Here is an 18,230-nt window from a genome sequence, read left to right on the forward strand (position 1 = left end):
CCCCCCTCCCCCTCCCCCGTTCCTCCATGTCTCCGTCGCTCTCTCTCACTCGTTGATTTCTGTCTGGCTCATTTCTGGCTCTAGGCGCTCGACCTCCACCTCCACCAAGAGAAGAGCGTACAAGGAGGCGCGGAGAGCGGTTCTCTATGCTGCCATGCTCATCGCCATCCTCTCTTTCTCCTACCTCTACCTTGTCAACAAGACCAAGTCGCACGGCTCCAGACACTCTCCCAAGGCTCAGGGGCGCACACAAGGCAAGCCAGAAGGCAGCAGCGATCCTTTCAGAAGCTGCAGGGCCCTCTACGGCGAGCTGGTCGGGAGTCCCGGCACGCCGCAGTATCATGCAAGCTTTGCCAGCTCAATGTCTCAGGTGACGAGCTGCCGAGTGTACGAGGACAGTGACGAGCAGGGTCAAGGTGTTTCGAGGCCCCGTCCATGCTCTGCTGGAACAGTCAATGAGCGAGAGGGAGGGGGTGGAGGACCAAGACGAGGAGGATGCGGATGAGGAGAGTGGCGCAGGAAACATCCTGATACAAGTCGACTCACTCTTGCGCAAGTCTGTGCTGCTGGCAGTCTGGGAGAAGTTGAGCATCCTTGCGTCTTCCAGTGGGAGAAAGCAGGGCGAGCATGGGAGGATAACGACACAGGAAGCGCTTCGTCTGCAGTCAGATATCTCACCCTTCAACGTCCCCCTCCTCTTCCCTTCTTTTTTTGCTCCGCTCTCCTCCTCCCACAATACTTTCCTTCTTTCCCTTCCCTCCTCCGACCTCCTCTCCTCCGCCCTCCTCTCCTCCGCCCTCCTCTCCTCCGCCCTCCTCTCCTCCGCCCTCCTCTCCTCCGCCCTCGTGTCCTCCGCCCTCCTGTCCTCCCAGCTCCTGTCCTCCCTCCATTCTGCGTCATCCTATCGGTCGTGGCGGGACAGGTCCTCGCTTGTTGATTCGTCAACTGGCTTGGGTTTTCGCTGGAGTGTGCTACATTGGATTCAACTTGGGGCATTCTGCCTGTGCTGTAATGCTCCTCCCTTGTCAAGTCGACGCTCTCTGATGTTTCCCTGGAGATACTTTTGGGAGCTTCGCATGTCAGCCTCTTGTCTGTGGTCGGTCTTTTGTCTTGTCTGTGTTGAACCTCAAAAGCGTTGAAGGAGATCAGCGAGGAGTGCTGGGTGGCGACTGCGGAGAAAGTGATGCAGCGACGTCTTTCCCTCTCCTGCTTCTGTTCCACCTCCACCAACTCCACCACCTCCTCCTCCACCACCACCACCTCCTCCACCTCCTCCACCACTCGGTGACCTCCTCCTCCACCACCATCACCACCTTTTCTTGCTTCTTCACCTGCTCCTCCCATTCTCACTTTGTGCTCCCCCCCCTAATGTTTCTCCTCCTCCTGCTTCTCCAGCTAGAGCTTCTCATGCTTCTCCTTTTCGTCCTCTCCTTCCTGTCCCCTCTTCCTTACAAGCATCGGCAGGCTGTCCGAGCATTGTTCCATGACAGGTGATGACCATGCCTTTCCCCTCCTCTCCTCCATCTTGTTCATCCCCTCTGGGAGCAGGTTCCAGCTTCACTACGGAGATTCCTTGAAGATCCTCCCTGAGCTGACCAGGACTGATTCGCTCAGCTGCAACCTGTCTGAGTCCTCCCTGCTTGCTCCACTCTCACACCCTCTTGCTTGCTCTCAGGTTCAGAGTCGACGGCGACCACAAGCCTCCTGCTCCTGCCCTTGACCTCCGCAACGCTCTCACGTCTCGCTCACGCCTCCCGCTGCAGACCTCACGCTCCCACGCAGGGCTCTTAGCGGACCTTCTCTCCTCTGGATGGACGACGTGGGATGTCCTGGCTGGAACTGTGTGGAGCCAACAAGCACTTGGCGCCGTGCGGTCGAGGAGGGGCAGGTGATGTCCATGGGATGGTGGGAAACACAAGTGAGGGAAGAGGCAGGTCGAACAGATCGAGTGCCAGGTCGAGGATGAGACGCACGGCTACTGTGTCGGCAGAGCAACAGGTTGGGGAAGGGCGAGCTAGCAGAGCAGAGATATGCTCGGGGGAGGGAGCAGGGGGCGGGGAGGAATGGAGAGGGCATCTGGAAAGAATCAGCATATTCATGGTAAGATGACACATTGAAAGAGAGCCATCTGTCGCTCCCACTGTTGTCCGTCCTCCTGTACAATCCGCACGACCCAGAAGCTAGCTCAAGAAGCCGCAGCAACGATCCTCCAATGGTGTCAAGTTGCACTGGTCCCTCAAGGCCAGCATTTCCCTCTGCCCTCGTTGACTACAAAATTTCCCTTGACTCTCTGCCCGTCTCGTAACCCCTGCAAAGTTGAGAGGATGCTCATGAAGACTTGATCTTCTTAGCCTTACAGGAAGTGTCAGCAACCGGTGGGGCCCAACGGCTGGTTGTACCTCCTCCTTAGCGTGTCCCTGCGCGAGGTTGTTGATAACGTCCATCACCTGGCGGGCCCGGTAAGTCTTCAGGAGGAGGAGGAGGAGGAGGAGAGAAAATCTCACGAAGTAGAGAATGAGGCCGGTGACAAAGTAGTTGAAGAACGACTTAGCAGTGAAATAAGAAGACAACCCCTTGACTTCAGTCTGGTGAACATTCGCTGTCAGTGCTCTCAACAGCACAAGTAAATTCCACGAACCTGCGGCTTGGTCTTGTCGCAGAACGCCAACACCTTGTCAAAGCCCTCCTCCATCTTCTGCACGACGTTGAAGTGCTCTTGGAACTCAGAGACGATGGTGATGAGAACCAACAAGATGCCGAGGACAAACGTGACCAGCGGGATCAACATCATCCTGGGCATCTTGCGGGTGCGCATGCTCAGGTAGAAGAAGCAAGATGCGATGGGGATGCCAACAAACCAACGGAGGATGTGGAGGACGCGCTTGGCGATTGCCATGACCTCGTCTCGTCCTGTGTGGGAGAAGATCCAAACAAACAGCAGCTCCTGCATCGGTGCCTTGATGAAACCTTTGCCGATGGTGGTGGCAAGGAGGAACTCCCACATGGGCATCATCGAGTGACCGCAGCACAACCCGCACATGTCAAACATCGCATTGGGGTATGAGGAGAAGAGGAGCACTCCCCAGAACCCATTGTGCCTCAAGAACTCCACCATCCATCTCTCAGTCCACTTGAAGGTCTTTACAGCTATCGACCACAGGCTTGCCGAGTCCTCGTCGGAGTCTGCTATGGAGTCCATGATCTCATCGTACTCCTCGTCCTTCTCTCCTGTTCCCTTCAACGTCAGAATGCCTTTCCTCCGCCTCTCCTGCCGCACCTGCTTTTGCATGCCCATATGCTATGAGATACGGCGGAAGCTCACCCAGGGCCGTCCCGACCCCCCAGACGATCACCTGACGACAAGGTGAGCGAGGATGGAGTTGGCAAGGTGTTGGTGGCGAGAACAAGAGCACAAGCACACACCGGGAAGAGCAACGACATGTAGATGTTGTACATCGTCGGCGGAGTGGCTCCAGGTGCTGGGGGACCTGGGGGGATCTCGAACGCGTTGGAAAGAGCCGGAGTGATCTTGAGCATGTTGTAACTGCCGGTGCGAGGTCAGAGGAGAAGATACTAGCACACAAGTCTCATGACCTCGGATCGAAATCCAAAGCTTTCCTGCTCTCTGCTGTTCTTACCACCGCACAGATGTGGGGGAAAAGGTACAGGGAGCCTGGCGGGCACGGAGGACGGAAAGGAAGGAAGGGCAAAGAGGAGGAGAAACGGATCAGGTTGAAAATGTGCTCAGTCAGCACAATCATCAGATCAGAAGATGTCAGAAACAACCTGTGTGCGCTCCCGTTCCTAACCCGACCGAGGAGAGCACCCCCAGTCCAAACCACCACACAACGTACAGAACGTTATGCCTCACCCTCTGGAGGACAGGTTGATGCGGGCCTTCAATGTAGAAGAGGGATATCGTGATGAGGATGGCGGAAACAAGCCCGAGCAGTGTTCCGCGGTGTTGCTCTTCTGTGAGCCATCGAAAGGGCTGCCGAAAGAACTCTAGCACAACACAGTTGAAGTGGTACAGGGTCTTCACAGGATGAGTTAAGAGCGAGATCTTCTCGACCCGCTGCATTCTCCCTTTCGTTTCCTGAGACCTGGACGCCCTCCCGTTGCTCGATCTCTCCCTGCTGCTCCTGCGCGCGGGGGAGCGTCCCGTCGACTTCTTCTGTGCGGACGGGGATCTTGCAGGGGATTTAGCGGTCGATCGAGACCTCCTCGGAGTCTTGGGGGAGGAGGTCTTGGCGGGTGTTCTCGGCTTCCTGGGGGAGGCTGCGCCTCGCCCACTGGGGGAGGAGGAGGAGGAGGATTTGCTCCGCTTATTCGGCGTGGGCGCCATGTCAAGGAAGCTTCTCAGAGAGGACCCCCTTTTTTCCATGAGACTAGTTAGGGTGGGGTAGGTCATCTCTCCGGGTGGTGGTATAGCTCGTGGTGCTTGTCCAGGTGGGGTGGCACTTCCACCCGTGGTGCAGTCGTACTTCTTCGGACCGGTACTCGACCTGTTGAAAGTGGGTATATTTGTACGTTATTGGACGGGTACAAGACGTTTCCGGATCTGAAGGTTGCGGGGTATAGGACAGTGTGGGTAGGGTACTAATTTTTGAAGGGTGGGGTGGTGGAACCCGCCACTGAGACAAACGGACATCTGAAACTATTCGGTGCAGGCTTTGCAATTTGATGAATTAGTTCAGCGCACAATAAATTTTGAAAATTTCCAACAATTTTCCCGAGAAATTTGGATACTATCTAATATAATTGGGGATAGATTCAAATTTTTCGGACATTGTGGTAATTCAAGGAAGGATCTGGTCGTTACAAACCGTTGTAAAATCACCCTACCCATGTGTGTTTTCCTCCTATTCCTTCACCCCACCCTCAATTTAGACGGTCGAAATGTTTCAAATAACCGGGTATTTCACCACCCCTGTAGACTCACGTACCCTCGCTCCTTCTAGTTACGCCGATTGAGCCAGGGATACGGGGACTCCGGCTCAGCTGGCCGGGCAGCCCGGCTCCGAAGTTCCTGACACTGCGGCAGTGCGGTCCTGATCGTTGCCTCATTCCGATTACTAGGCTAAGTCACTAAGTTATGCCTGAGTCCGCCGGGCTCAGTCCGAGTCCAGCGGGCCCATGCCGCGCCTGGCATGCGGCCGCGACCCCACGGCGGCCACCACCGCCCAATGCCTCGGATGCCAGCCGCTAGCGCGGCCGCCGGGCCGCCGGGCGGCCCCGGGCAGTCACCCGGTGTGTCCGGGGCCTGGTACGGTACGCCTCTAGGTCGAGGAAGGAGTACCCACCTTATTGCTCTTCCGCAAACAATAGTAGAAACCACCGGTCCACGTTTTGAAGGCATAATAATGATGGATGATAGGAGGAACGACATGGTGGTAGCGGTCTCGGGAGAGGTGGAGCGGGGAGGATCTAGACAAGATGGAGATGCAGCGGAGGAAGAAGAACCCCATCTACAGCTTGTCGACTAGTGCCGAGGGATAAGATTAAGATTGAGAGGACGAAGCGATCGAGTAGCTTGTTTTGTTGGATGTGCTCGTCGTTGTTCAGTAGTTCAGCAGCAAGGTTCGCAGGGTTGGAGGGAGAAGGAGCAGAGGCGGACACATGAAAAGGGAAGACAACGAACATCCGCGTGAAGAGTCAAGACCGAGTTCGAATACAAGTGGGTGTGCCAACTGATAGTCGAGTTGCTGCAGGATTGAACGAAGAGATGTACTAGGGGCAAAAGCATGCAGGGAGAGGGAAGCAAGCTGCGAGAGCGAGTCTTCTCCAAGTTTGCGGATTGCAATCCTTCAGCGATGTGGAAGAACACAGCATGCAGGATCGAGTCGCTCAGCTCAGCATTGTCCAAGCCCTACACCTCTTCGCCCAAGACTTTGTCACACGAGACCATGAGAGTTTCTCCGCAAGAGGTCACACCCTGAACCCCCCCCCCTCCTCCTCCCTCTTTCCTCCTCTCTTGATCTTTCTCCCTTCTCCCTTCCCTGTCCTGCTTCTTTTCTCCCCCTTCTCCTTCCTGCCAATCACCTTTCCATTTCCTCCTCCTTCCCCTTCCTCCTGTCCTCTCTCCCTATCCCCTTCTCTTTTTTTTTCAGCAATGTCCTCCGGCACTTGGTATGATTCGAAGTTTCCTAACGGTTCCCTCAGTGGGGAGTGGACGAGGTGTGCGCTTGGTTACAAGAGGAAGGGCTGCATGAGTTCGTGGCCATCGCTAGGGATCATATCATCACAGGGGCCGTACTCCTCTCCATACAGGAGGAAGACCTTCGTGTGGACCCTCTAGCTTCTGCCCTCAAGGTTCTAGCACTGCGCTCCTGCCGCGCTTCCGCTGAGGAGCTTGTTTGTGAGCAGGAGGCAAGAGTAGACAAGTTCGGGAGGGTGCGGCAGTTCGTCCTAAGCATACGAGAGCTTGTGGATCAGCATCGTCAGACTCTGAACCTCCTCCATGATCAGCCGCAGGATAGGAGGAGCAAGTCTGCTACCAGCGCCTTCGTCGCTTCGTTGTACAAGGTTGTTGGCATGCAGGAAGGGAGGGGATGCTGATGTTGGGTTGGGTTTGCAGCCTGAGCCGCTGTCATCAGCGCTCCTCCGTCTAGGATGCAGGTAGAGGAGGAGGAGGGAAAGGTGGAGGAGGAGGATGGAGGGGGATGGGGAGGGGGGGGGGGGGGGGGAGGAGGAGGAAACAGGGGGGAATAAGGGAGTTTGCAGCTTGACGTGGGCGGCCTTCGTAATGATGGCGACAGCAAGTGTGATGACATTCGTACATGATCGTGTTCCGGATATGGCAAGGTTAGAGATGGAGGAGGAAGAGGAGGAGGTGCACGATGGGGAGAAGGAGGGCGAAGGGCAGAAGGGGGGAGGGACCGGGGAGGGATCGGTGTAGGAGATCTAACAGTTGAAGCAGCATCCTCCCCTTCCTGATGTTGTGCTGGACAATATTCCTGTGATTCCAGGAGCCTTTGAGGTAAGAAGCTTTGGGAATGGAGAAGAAACTCTTCGGATTGACGATGATGATGATGATGATGATGAGGAGGAGGAGGAGGAGGAGGAGGAGTGGATTGATGAACTTTACAGCAGTGTGATGCGTTCTTTGCAGGCTTCTGAAGTTTGCATCATCCTTTTGGCGTCGATCTTCGCCCTTACGTGCATCTTTCATGTACACAGGTATGATCAACGCTCCGGTTTCTCAGCACTTCTCTTCCCTCCTGCCTCGCCTCCCTCCTCCTTCCTTCCTCCTTCCTCTTGTCTCCTCCTCCGCCTCCCTCCTCCGCCCTTCCTCCTCCTCCTCCTCTCCATCTCTTCGCCTGTTATCTGCCGAGCTTTCAGTTTGCTCCTACCAGCCTCTCGCCTGCCTCGTCCTCACTGATACTGTTTGATTCAGATCGCGTCCACTTTTGGATCCACGTTGCAAGTAACATTTTCACTCTCTTCACTCCCCTCGCCTACTCCCCCGTCCTCCTATTCCCTTGTCATCTCCTTTCCTGTTCTCCCTCCGTTCTCGCTCCCACTTCCTCCACTTCCTCCTCGACCACCACTTCCTCCTCCACCTCCTCCGCCTCTCACCTTGTGCAGGGGACCCGCACATGCGGCGACTACATGTTCAGCGGGCATACCGCAATGCTCACGATCCTCAATCGCTTTGTCTGCGCCTACTCCCCTCGTACCTGGACTCCCCTCCACACCTTCTCTGCAGTTCTCAACGGGTCAGCAATCGCCTCCTCCTATCTCCCGATGTTCCTCTCTTCTCAACTGATCATCTCCCGTTCCTCTTCTCTTCTTGTTTTCTTATTTCCCGTTCTTCTCTTCTTATCGTCTGGTGCTGTTCTCTACCTGTCCCGTCAACCAGCAAAAGTCCTTCTGTTTACTTGGTTCGGAGGTTGTTGCCTTGAGTGTCTTTGTTTTTGCAGGTTCGGCATGTTTTGCATCCTTGTAAGCATCTTTTGCTTTCTCATCCTCCCCTTTCGTTTCCTTCTCTCCTTGTCCAAGCTCATCAACCTTGCTTCCCCTGGGCCTTCCAACCCTCCGCTCCCCATCCCCCCTCCCATCTTTCTTGCTTCTCCTCCTACTTCCCCTCGCTCCTGCATTCGTTCTTCTTCCTACTTCCTCACATCTGTCAGGCCGCCCACGAGCATTACACCCTCGACGTGTTCATGGGCTTCTACATCGCCACCAGGACCTTTCAGTCGTACCACACAGTAGCGCATGCGGTAGGAGACATGGGAGGAGATGACGGAAAGATGGCGAGCGAGCGAGCGAGTGCGAGAGGAAGGGAAGGAAGAAGGAGGAAGGGAGTGAGGAAGGGAGCAAGAAAGAGCGGGAGCGAGGGAGGGCGCGAAGAAGGGGAGGGAGAAAGAGAGGGAGGAGGAACTGAATATCAACTTGCAGGATGTTTCGGACAACGAGGGTCTCGCGAGCACAAGGAGATGGTTTCCCATGGTCTCCTTCCTGGAAGAAAACTGCTCCGGTCTCTATCCTCCCCGAAGCCTCCCCCGGCTCCCCCTTGACTCTCCTCCTCCTCTTGTCGTTGTCTCTCTTCCCGCACCCCTTCGTCTTCCTTCCTCCTGCCCTCCCGCCTTCCCCAATGTCTCTCATGCGCTTCCTAGTGACGGTATGGCAGGAGTCGTTCCCTTCGAGTATGAAATTCCTTTCAGTCGGCGTCTTCAGAGCCTGCTCTTCAAGAGGGCAAACTCCGCTGCTTCTCCTACCTCACATGCCAGGCGAGATTCTAGCCAGAGGACAGGGGAGAAGAGACGAGGGAGGGAAGGAGGAACAGAGGGGAGGGAGAGGAGGGAGAGGAGGGAGAGGAGGAGGAACAAGAAAGTTGCGCTGACATCAAGACAGGAATCCTTTCAACAGAAGTGACTCCGAGGAGCGATCATACAAAGAGCTGTGAATGGTGTCCTTCAGCTGACGTCCTTGGACGTTTCCTGGACCTTCTTCACCTGCTTGTTGCATGTCTACCACTCCCTCTCCCCTCCATCCCTTTCCCTGCCCTCTCCACTCCCTTCCCCCTGTTTCCTCTCTCCCCGCTTCCTCATCCCCTGCCGCTTCTCAACCATCATGTGCATCCTTGTGTGCACAATGTTAAGACAAAGAACAAGAAGTTTAAACGACAAGCTGTTTGTAAGCCTTCAAAACTTTGCCTGTACATCACCACTCCCCTGCGGGACAGGGCAGCAAGGTGCAGACGCGGCAAGTCAGCGGGCTCAGAGGTAGGCAGGGAAGAGCTGGAGGAAGAGGAAGAAGATGAAACCGGAACCAACGGGAACGGCAATGTTGTCGTCAAGGTCGATGGGTCCCCCGGTTCCTTCGTGTATTCTACCGCAGAAGGTCTCGGGAATGGCTCCTGGAGAGAGCGTGAGGAGGAGGAGGAGGAGGAGACTGTAGACGTGGTGGGAGCGAATACGCAGCGGAACGAGAGAAGAAGCAAGGCAAGGCAAGGCGGTGCAGCATACGAGGTTTTCTCCCTGACTCACCAGCAATGCCGCCCAAGAGCGAGACGAGGAGGAGAGACCCGTTGAAAGGAAAGCCGTGGTAGAGGTAGTACACCGTGGTAGTGAAGGCACAGGCAAAGAGGCCCCCGAGACTTCCTACAAGGGACTTTCCGTTGCTGAACTTGGGCCCGAGGTAGCCGTACCGGATGCCGCAAGTGGACGCAAAGGGGTCCCCGAAGGAGAGGTAGAGGATGCTGAGGATCGCAACGTTCCTCGGGAACAACGTGATACACGCCAGCACACCTGCTACGAAGAAGACCATGCCGCTGAGCCGAGTGGCCTCGTAGTTGCGGGCAAGGAGGCTCATGACCCGGAACGTTAGCTTGCTCAGCCAGTGCTCCACGAAGCGAACGCGGGCGTACTCGCCGATGGCCAGCAACACGAAGAGGACGCCGAATCCTCGCAGCGCCTGCTCCCTGGAGAGGACGAATTCATAGAGGCCGGCAAAGATAGCTCCTGCAGCGACGTGAAAGATTTTCCTGAGAAAGTGAAGGTTGTTCCTCGACATTATCTTCAGCTTGCTCCCTCCCTTCCCTCCCGTCTGGCTCTTGCCATTCTTGATGTCGCTTTTGCTAGTTTCCTTGTCATACTGTAGAACGCCGGTCATAGATCCTGTTGCTGTTCTCGCTACCATCAATCCTTGTCACGGTCAATCTGCTATTTCCTTGCTGATCCAGAGATCTGGTGAACGCAACGTCACATCAAAGAAGGGTTCATCTCTCCATCAAGTTCAAACATGTGATGCTGATCTACGTATATCATCACGTTCGTATCCTTACACAGAGCCTCACACCCCTCACACCCCCATTTCCCTCTCTGGGCAACGCTTGATAGATATCACAAAAAAAATTCAGAGTTGGCAGTCATTCGAAAGATCCTCCACCCCGATTCTGAGCCAACGCATCGCTTGTCTATATAGAACCCACGAGAGAAAACAGACAGCTAACGCAACCGACTTCATCTTCTCTTCCTTGAGAGGGTACTCAAGTCCACTCTCGTGAAACGGCGTAGATGACTGATCGCGAGTGATACCAAGTGTACTCTGAAAAACAAGAAACTCTCCTAAGTTTCCCCTTCAGGACACAGAAATGATGCGTACAACGTATCTCAATACTTCTCTGGAACCTCGCAAATCTTCAATTCCATCATCAGCCGCTTGTTCACGAGTTCACCCTAACCTTGATTTCCTTCATATTCGGCACTAGCAAAAGCAGAGATTCATTTCATTTCTCGCTCTCTTCCTCTTCTTCATTCATCTGTATCACTCGCCCTCCCTCGTCATCTTCTTCCTCGTCCTCACCATCCTCCTCCTGACCTATGCACCTCCACCGGTCCCACCATTGCCATGCGGCTTCAAGAATGACTCACCCTACCTCCTCCGTTTCCAGTCGTCACCTACCCCTCAGACCCTTCCTCCTTATGTGTTCTACTACCCGTCATTTTCATTTCAATACAACCGGTACAACAATCAGTATATTTTTGCGGTATTTGCCCTTTTTGCATTGAAAATAAAGCATTGCCGATATTGTGTTGTTAAGAGTTGAAATGTTACTGTTCAATTATTGAAATTTTATTCAAAACTACTGGTATATCGACATGAAGCGGAAATATTAGTTTCAATTCCCAGGGGTAGTGCAGGGGTCAGGGCAACGGGTGAAGGGGGTACGTTGTATACGATGAAGATGCAGTGGAGGGTACAGTGAATCTAAAAGCGGGGTAGGGGTGGTGTAATAATACCGGGTCATCAAATACGAAATGAGGGGTAGTGATGCAGAGTCATAAAGTAGGGTAGGGAAGGGTCCAGGACGTACAGTTCTAGGGGTCGTATTGACCCATCAAGGACCGGTACTCTGAAAGTAGGAGACACCCCTTGGGGGAGGAGCCACCTGGGGGTGGTAAAGAAGTGAGAGGTCGTGTGACCTGTGGTTTAGAAGGAAAACGGACGGGTCCTGTCTCTAGTCACCCATCATCTCCGGTTCACTCATGGCCCTTGGCCAGATGTAAAAGATATTTTAGGCCTAGGCCCTGTCACTGCCGGCTGATGGACCGGGCCCGGGGCTTGGCCGGCGGTAGAGTCGACACAATTTTATAACGGAGGTATTTTTGGCCTTTTAACATTATTAAAATCATCGAAAAATACCTTTTACAGTTGTTTTGTAGTTATAGGGAGATGTTTGACCTAAATTTAATTCGCAGGATACTTTTATAGTTTTATTTGTTTTATATTTTTATAAAATAAAAATATCCTGTGAATTAAAAGAACCCCTGGTTACCCTACCCCCCAGCATCAACAAGTACAGACCCTGCACCTTCCTCATTCCTAGCATCCACCCGTCTTATTGCCAGCCTCTGACCATTTTACTACCCTACCCACCCCCATTTTCCCCAGTAGCCCATCCACCCATTTCTTTGTTTCAACCCCCCCAACCACCCCCCATTTTCTCATAGACTACCCCCTCGCAACAAGCAAGATTTCCACAGAGAGCAAACAAATACCCACAAGCTCTGCCGAAAACTACCCTACCCTCCTGACCAAAGAATTATGTGAGGACCACTACCCCCTTCAATCCTGTTTGTACCACAAAAAGTTTCCCATCAACAAATCTCAGGTTTATGACCCCTACCCACCCCATCCCCTCAAAATCATTTCTTAGCATTACCCGTCCTTGTCCACCACTTGAGTACCCCTACCAACTCGAACCAGGGTTCCCAATATGGCTAAAATATGTCCAGGGTCCCTACCACCCCATCTATACCACCCCTTCTGGGAACACCCCTCCATTAGGCTATTTTGCAATACAAAACCAAGGTAATAAATTCGATGCAATTCACCACTACCCCTCAATTTTAGTGCTCATTTCAAAATAACCCCAGTCAAGTAACCCCCACCCCTGTAATCACCCGCAAAGGACCCTCCCTAGACCCTTGTGTTACCTTCTCTAGCACCCCACCGTACTATACTACCTTACCCCACATTCCTCTTGCTAGTACCCACCCCTGTACAATATCCCCGCTGCTGCTTCATGCCGGGGCTGTCCTGGCTCGTGCCCTGCAGTGCCGCTAGCACTGCTGCTCCCCTCCTCTCAACGAAATGCTTTCTGTCTTCATGCTGCTAGTCTCGTGCCCATACGAGGTTGCAGTGCATTCTTGCCTCTTGCTATCCCGTTTCATGTCCTGCAACTCCCCAGTACTTCACGTCGCTGTCTGCATTTCGAGCATTTCTGTAGTTTCAGTATGACGGATAAGCGTTGTGTGTACGGCATGACCAACAAAACACATCTCTTATCATTCGTTCGCAGAATATGTTTGACGTTGCGATTTTCCTTCCGTGTAAATGTAAAGGGGGAGGTGTAACAATTCGTAGCTGTTCATAATGGTTGTCGATGGAGGAGGCATTCAGTGTTGTTGCATGGAGATTCGTCCCTTCCTTTCCCAACAGAAAGCATTTGTCTTGAATCTGATTGAAAGTATATTACTGACTCAGTTATGCATTCAAAGTAACTCATATCCAATGCGATCCACTTTGTTCTGCCCTCTGTAAGATTTGTCATTAGTATCAAACTCCTCTTTTTGTTTATTTCCCACCATGGTTTCGATCCTGCTGTCTATCTCATTGATTCCTGAATATCCTCTCTGGAGTTTAGCTCTTAGCTATAACCAACCATTTGCATATTTTTGGATTGACAGACGAGTACTGACAGTTTCCCATAGCACACCACAGCGGATGGCAAATCCGCCTAACTTGGCGCTGGTGCCCGTCGGAGCAGCAGCGACGAATCAAGTGAAGAATGGCTTCCACACCAAGACATGGGGAGATGGAAGCAAGTGAGTGTTCATATAAGTTTTTCATTGTTTGCTGTAGAATTCCCATCGACTTCCCCTCTTTTGACACTCTTCACGATGCAGGTATCAAGGGGAATGGGTGGATGATAAGATGACCGGTCGAGGGTTTATGATTTGGGCAGACGGCAGAAGATATGACGGGGAATGGTTGGAAAACCGTTGCAACGGGCGGGGGGTCTTGACGTACAAAGACGGTCGGAGGTACGAAGGGGAGTATAAGCTAGACAAGATGCATGGAAGAGGTGAAAACTCTAGATGCCTGAAATCTCACGACCGTTTTGATTCATTGTCTGCCACACTCAGGCGTCTACTTGTGGGCTGAGGGTGCTCGCTACGAAGGGGAATACAAGGAACACAAGAAACATGGGCGGGGGTTGCAGACATGGCCAACTGGAGGAAGGTGTGATATTCTTAGTTTTTCGTGAGTTTGACGATTTCTTGGCTAATGAACGATTTTTGGTCAGGTATGAAGGGCAATACATCGATGGAACTCAGACTGGAATGGGTATCATGACTTGGGCTGATGGTCGACGGTATGAGGGTGAGTGGTTGGATGGAAAGTGTACCGGACGCGGAACTACAACCTTCAAGAGTGGAAGCCGCTATGTTGGCGTTTACCACGAGGACAAAATGAATGGCTATGGCATCTACACCTTTGCGGACGGTCGAAAGTACGAGGGGGAATACCGCAACAACATGAAAAACGGGTATGGATGGCTCCTCTCCCCTCCCTTGCGATTGTTGTGATGTATGGCATTCTCAGGCATGGTGTCTACACCTGGGCTGATGATGTCAAGTTTGATGGACAATGGACGGATGGCAAACCGACCAACGGAATCCTCATCTTCCCAGATGGAACAAGGAGTGACAAAGTCAAGCCACGAACTGGAATGTCCAACGATGAGACACTACAGAAGTTGCATGAAGATGCGTGGAAGTAAGTCATCCCTCGGATCCATTGAAGTGTGCTTGCTGATGCATGCTTGGTACAGGTGGAAGACCAGTGACCAGGAGGCCTGGAAGCACGAAGGAGGCAACGCGTTTCCTCCTCTCAATGGACATCATGTCGTCAAGGAAGAGGATGGCTCCCGATACGAAGGAATGTTGGTTGATAACAAGAAGACCGGCAAGGGAATCATGTATTGGGCAGACGGAAGGGTGTATGAGGGTGATTGGCTGGAAAATCGATATCATGGCAGAGGTGTGTTAACCTACAAGGATGGGAGAAGATATGAGGGAGAGTATATTCATGATGCCATGCATGGATACGGGATTTACACATGGGCTGATGGCGCTAGATATGAAGGTGAATATCAGCACAATCGCAAACATGGGCGTGGAACGCAGATCTGGTCAACAGGCGGCAAATACGTCGGTGAGTACAAAGATGGAACGCTGACCGGAAGAGGAGTGATGACCTGGGCCGACGGCAAGCGATATGATGGAGAGTGGAAACATGGAAAATGTACTGGCAAAGGCGTTCTAACGCACGCTGATGGGAGGAAATATGAAGGAGATTACCTCATGGATAAAATGCACGGACGTGGGGTTTACATTTGGCCAGACGGCGCCATGTACGAAGGCGAATATCGCGACCACAAGAAGCATGGATTTGGCATCCAGACCTGGGCCAGTGGAGGCAGATATGAAGGGGAGTACGTCGACGGCCAGCTGACAGGAAAGGGGAAAATGTCTTGGGCCGATGGAAGGAGATATGAGGGCGAATGGTTGGACGGGAAATGCACAGGGAGGGGGATAACTACCTTCGCAAACGGAAGTCGCTACGAGGGAATTTACCATGAAGATAAGATGCATGGATATGGTGATGTTTATCAGAAAATTGTGCTGCCGTGACCTTACCCTGCAGGCGTCTACACCTTTGCTGATGGGAGGAGATATGAAGGAGAATACCGCAACAACATGAAGAACGGCTATGGCGTGTACACCTGGTCGGAAGGAACAAGATGGGAGGGAGAATGGGTAGCATGCTGCGATTCGTTCATCGCATGTTGCTGATTTTGCTCGGTAGGTTGACGGGAAACCGATAAGAGGGTTCGTATCCTTCGCAGACGGAGTCAGAACCGATGAAGTCAAACCACGAGAAAACCAGCAGCTCTCCAACGACATGACCCTGCAGTGCCTTCATGTTGAGATGAAGTTGTTGGGCGACGGTTTGCTGAAATCTGTGTGACAGGATGATGCCAAACAATGGAAAGAGCGCTACGATGCGGAGCATGGTATCATCTCTTCGCTGTTAGAGGCTCCAGCAGCTGCTCCAAGGCTCACAACGCCAGTGGGGACTGCTGATGAAGACCATGACGGCTCCTTTGTTGACCCGGTAAACTTGGCAACTTCATTTCAATGTTTCTGAAGGAACTTTGGCAGACTGCGCAAACAGACCAGATGCTGGATCAACCCGCGGCGCTGATTCATGGGCAGACCCACGGGCCGACTGTTGCTGGAGCCGTGGAGGACTTCTCCATGGGAGACGAGATGCCAGAAGCGAACATGGAGTGCTCAAGGTTGCTGCTACTGCCTGCCTGCCTGCTCACCCTTGACTGCCTTGCGCGCAGTGGAGAGCCATCGAACGAAATTCCGTGTGGCGAAGAAGGAGGTTGGGAAGAGCGAGCTTGTCCTGCGCAGCCAGGGCAGCAGAGTCACCAGTATGGTGAGTCTTAAGTTGCCACAAGCACCATGGGGAGAACTTCGGGTTCCTGTTCACCTTTTTTTTGACGGTGCACCTCTAATTTTTTTGAGTTTGTGACAATAAAGGTCGGATGTCGCAGTCATGTAGTGACGGACTTGCTGGGCATGGCAAACGGTTGTTGGATCTCAGGGACGAAAGGACATGGTGCATGGAACGTCAGCTCCTGGTCAGTACTTGGATGCCTGACACCAGAGTGTCAACCAGCCTCTCTGGGGAGCAGGGGACTTGCTGACCTGAAGCAAATCTGAAAAGCGTGCAGCAGCAGACGCTTTCCTGCGCCAGCTGTCTCGGACATGTCGACGACCCTCTGGGACCCCTGCCCGATGAAATCAACACAACAAGAGGAGGGGGAGGAGGATCAACGTAGATCTCGTCTCCAAGGATAGGATGTCCCAACTCCTTCATGTGTACCCGCAGCTGGTGCGACCTGCCCGTTACCGGGAACAGAAGCACCTGGAAATAGCTCAAAACCTCATCCTCTGCCTTTCTGTGTGTACCAGCGTGCGAGGAGGGTCTGACAAGACCTCCAGGACCCTTTGAATAACATCAGACGGGCAGCGAAGGATGGCAAGCAAGTGTGTGAAAGCTGGAAGGGGGCAGTGGGAGGGAGCCTGAGTGAGGAGGGGACGGAGCAAGGAGCAAGACCTGTATCTAGACAAGCAGGGTCTTCCATGCTCGAAGTCAACTTTCATCCTCCTCACCCAGCACTTGTTGTCTATCTGGGAGGCCTCGTCCTAACAATTTTCAGATCAGTGAGCTGCCAGAGCCACTATTTTCTCCTCACCTTCCCTATAGGATAGTCTATAGTTCCCCATGTCGGCTCCAAGTCGGACGGGCTGACGGGGGCAGGGACGACGCCTTCCACCATGGCAATGTACAACTTAGTCACCAGCTTGTCCTCGAACGACCTGGATCTGCCGAGAACCAGGATCAGCAGAGCTTGCTGAGTCGCACAACCCAACTCAACCGCCCGCCAGAGGAGGTGGAGGAAGGCAAGGGAGGGGAGGCAACGACTAGAGCAAGTACAGTCTCCGATGACTCTCTTTGTGCCTTGCAAACACGAGAACCCCCGACGTGTCCCTGTCTAGCCGGTGGACGCACGTGACACCGGGGTAGGCCTGTGGAAGGAAGTAAGAGCTCTGACGACGCGGGCCTCTCCTCGACCATCTCCAGGCGCGTCAGCAGACTGTCTTTGTTCTCTTGCCTCACCCCGGGCACCGTCAGGACTCCTTCAGCTTTGTCAACCACCAGGATCTGCACGCCATATCATTCCATGCGCACGGGAACGCTGATACTCACATCATCATCTTCATGCAAGAGCCTCCAACCCTTGGAACCTACTAGCGTGCCGGGAGCATATCAGGCATATCCTCCAGTCAGTCCAGGTATTTCACGCGTACCTGCTCCCTTCTCAGCCACCACAGGATCCGTAGTTGCTTCTCGACGTACTGCTCCGCTCTTCGTCAGCTTCCCTTCCTTATACGTGTATCCCATGTCTACCAACTTGCGAAACGATGGGCCGCCAACTTTGATCAACTTGCCATTCACAGGTGACCGTATCCTCTCAGCCTCGCCCTCCTCAAGAGGGGCAGGATCCGACTCTCGGCTCTTTCCCTTGTAGTGATGCATGTCCCGCCTGTCTCCTTGAGGTCTCCTGCAACGTCTGCCGATGACCGCTGGGGTGACAAGGAAACCTTGGGTATTCATGAAGAGGAGGAGGAAGAGGAAGCTGCACAAATGTCGTCGATTTCTGCTTCGAACTCGGAGATCGCGCATGGTAAATATAGCAGATAGGGTCGATAACAAGGGTGCCGCAATGCTCAGCGCTTAGAAGACTCGAGAGCTCAGAAAGACGATCCCTTGCCTTTCTTACAGAAAAACAAAGTGGTTTTGGTAGAGTGGAGAGGGGAGGGGAGGAATATGCTGAAGGTGAGAACGAGGGCAAGAACGGGAATTCTTGAAGGGATGGGTCAGGTGATGGCTGGGAAAAGGAGCACGAGAGGGCTGGATAAGGGAAAGCAGGCAGAACGAGACACTGTACAGGAGGGAAGGGAGGAAGGAGCAACGGGGTGACTATAGGCAGCTGGGAAGGATAGGATGGAGGGCAGCAGGTAGCAGAAGGCTTGCGGGAGCCCCAGGAGCAAGAGCAGGGAGGGGGCGGATCGAGCCCA

At 53.3% G+C, this 18,230-nt stretch overlaps 6 protein-coding genes across 6 annotated transcripts; 3 read left to right on the forward strand and 3 right to left on the reverse strand.

Annotated features, from left to right (window-relative positions):
- Positions 1-2,328: 2,328 nt before the first annotated feature.
- Positions 2,329-4,345, reverse strand: GUITHDRAFT_136143 (hypothetical protein; the record flags this gene model as incomplete). Its single annotated transcript, XM_005836409.1, has 8 exons — positions 2,329-2,352; positions 2,400-2,447; positions 2,505-2,585; positions 2,639-3,228; positions 3,278-3,353; positions 3,424-3,544; positions 3,595-3,673; positions 3,787-4,345. 8 exons carry the CDS (start codon positions 4,343-4,345, stop codon positions 2,329-2,331), a joined length of 1,578 nt encoding a protein of 525 aa, XP_005836466.1.
- Positions 4,346-5,744: 1,399 nt separating this feature from the next.
- On the forward strand, positions 5,745-8,519 carry GUITHDRAFT_136144 (hypothetical protein; the record flags this gene model as incomplete). The annotated part of the gene is made up of 9 exons (XM_005836410.1): positions 5,745-5,927; positions 6,163-6,525; positions 6,920-6,979; positions 7,112-7,171; positions 7,397-7,426; positions 7,588-7,718; positions 7,923-7,944; positions 8,133-8,271; positions 8,401-8,519. 9 exons carry the CDS (start codon positions 5,745-5,747, stop codon positions 8,517-8,519), a joined length of 1,107 nt encoding a protein of 368 aa, XP_005836467.1.
- A 599-nt stretch (positions 8,520-9,118) lies between these two features.
- On the reverse strand, positions 9,119-9,947 carry GUITHDRAFT_151562 (hypothetical protein). The gene is made up of 2 exons (XM_005836411.1): positions 9,492-9,947; positions 9,119-9,361 (listed from the first exon to the last, which is right to left on the reverse strand). The coding sequence occupies exons 1-2, from the start codon at positions 9,814-9,816 to the stop codon at positions 9,222-9,224; spliced, it is 465 nt and encodes a 154-aa protein (XP_005836468.1). The 5' UTR covers positions 9,817-9,947; the 3' UTR covers positions 9,119-9,221.
- A 3,377-nt stretch (positions 9,948-13,324) lies between these two features.
- On the forward strand, positions 13,325-15,206 carry GUITHDRAFT_157435 (hypothetical protein; the record flags this gene model as incomplete). The annotated part of the gene is made up of 6 exons (XM_005836412.1): positions 13,325-13,334; positions 13,475-13,553; positions 13,817-14,059; positions 14,116-14,224; positions 14,427-14,926; positions 15,062-15,206. 6 exons carry the CDS (start codon positions 13,325-13,327, stop codon positions 15,204-15,206), a joined length of 1,086 nt encoding a protein of 361 aa, XP_005836469.1.
- Positions 15,207-15,236: 30 nt separating this feature from the next.
- Positions 15,237-16,141, forward strand: GUITHDRAFT_151563 (hypothetical protein). Its single transcript, XM_005836413.1, has 5 exons — positions 15,237-15,332; positions 15,382-15,498; positions 15,547-15,690; positions 15,738-15,874; positions 15,926-16,141. Exons 1-5 carry the CDS (start codon positions 15,273-15,275, stop codon positions 16,029-16,031), a joined length of 564 nt encoding a protein of 187 aa, XP_005836470.1. The 5' UTR covers positions 15,237-15,272; the 3' UTR covers positions 16,032-16,141.
- GUITHDRAFT_105016 (hypothetical protein) lies at positions 16,139-17,688 on the reverse strand (the record flags this gene model as incomplete). The annotated part of the gene is made up of 10 exons (XM_005836414.1): positions 16,139-16,241; positions 16,293-16,375; positions 16,498-16,512; positions 16,557-16,593; positions 16,705-16,793; positions 16,844-17,002; positions 17,127-17,177; positions 17,224-17,313; positions 17,359-17,399; positions 17,460-17,688. The coding sequence occupies 10 exons, from the start codon at positions 17,686-17,688 to the stop codon at positions 16,139-16,141; spliced, it is 897 nt and encodes a 298-aa protein (XP_005836471.1).
- Positions 17,689-18,230: the final 542 nt, after the last annotated feature.

Source organism: Guillardia theta (assembly GCF_000315625.1).
Source record: "Guillardia theta CCMP2712 unplaced genomic scaffold GUITHscaffold_18, whole genome shotgun sequence".
In the NCBI taxonomy this organism is placed as follows: Eukaryota; class Cryptophyceae; order Pyrenomonadales; family Geminigeraceae; genus Guillardia; species Guillardia theta.

What these genes read in the sequence shown, in the direction of transcription:
- GUITHDRAFT_151562 (XM_005836411.1), bottom strand. Translation starts at nt 9,816, where the DNA reads ATGAGCCTCCTTGCCCGCAACTACGAGGCCACTCGGCTCAGCGGCATG. An exon ending in GCTCTTGGGCGGCATTGCTG is followed by an intron (nt 9,362 to 9,491) that starts GTGAGTCAGGGA and finishes CGCTCTCTCCAG; the next exon opens with GAGCCATTCCCGAGACCTTC.
- GUITHDRAFT_151563 (XM_005836413.1), top strand. Translation starts at nt 15,273, where the DNA reads ATGAAGAACGGCTATGGCGTGTACACCTGGTCGGAAGGAACAAGATGG. An exon ending in ACGGCTCCTTTGTTGACCCG is followed by an intron (nt 15,691 to 15,737) that starts GTAAACTTGGCA and finishes GAACTTTGGCAG; the next exon opens with ACTGCGCAAACAGACCAGAT. An exon ending in GCGAACATGGAGTGCTCAAG is followed by an intron (nt 15,875 to 15,925) that starts GTTGCTGCTACT and finishes CCTTGCGCGCAG; the next exon opens with TGGAGAGCCATCGAACGAAA.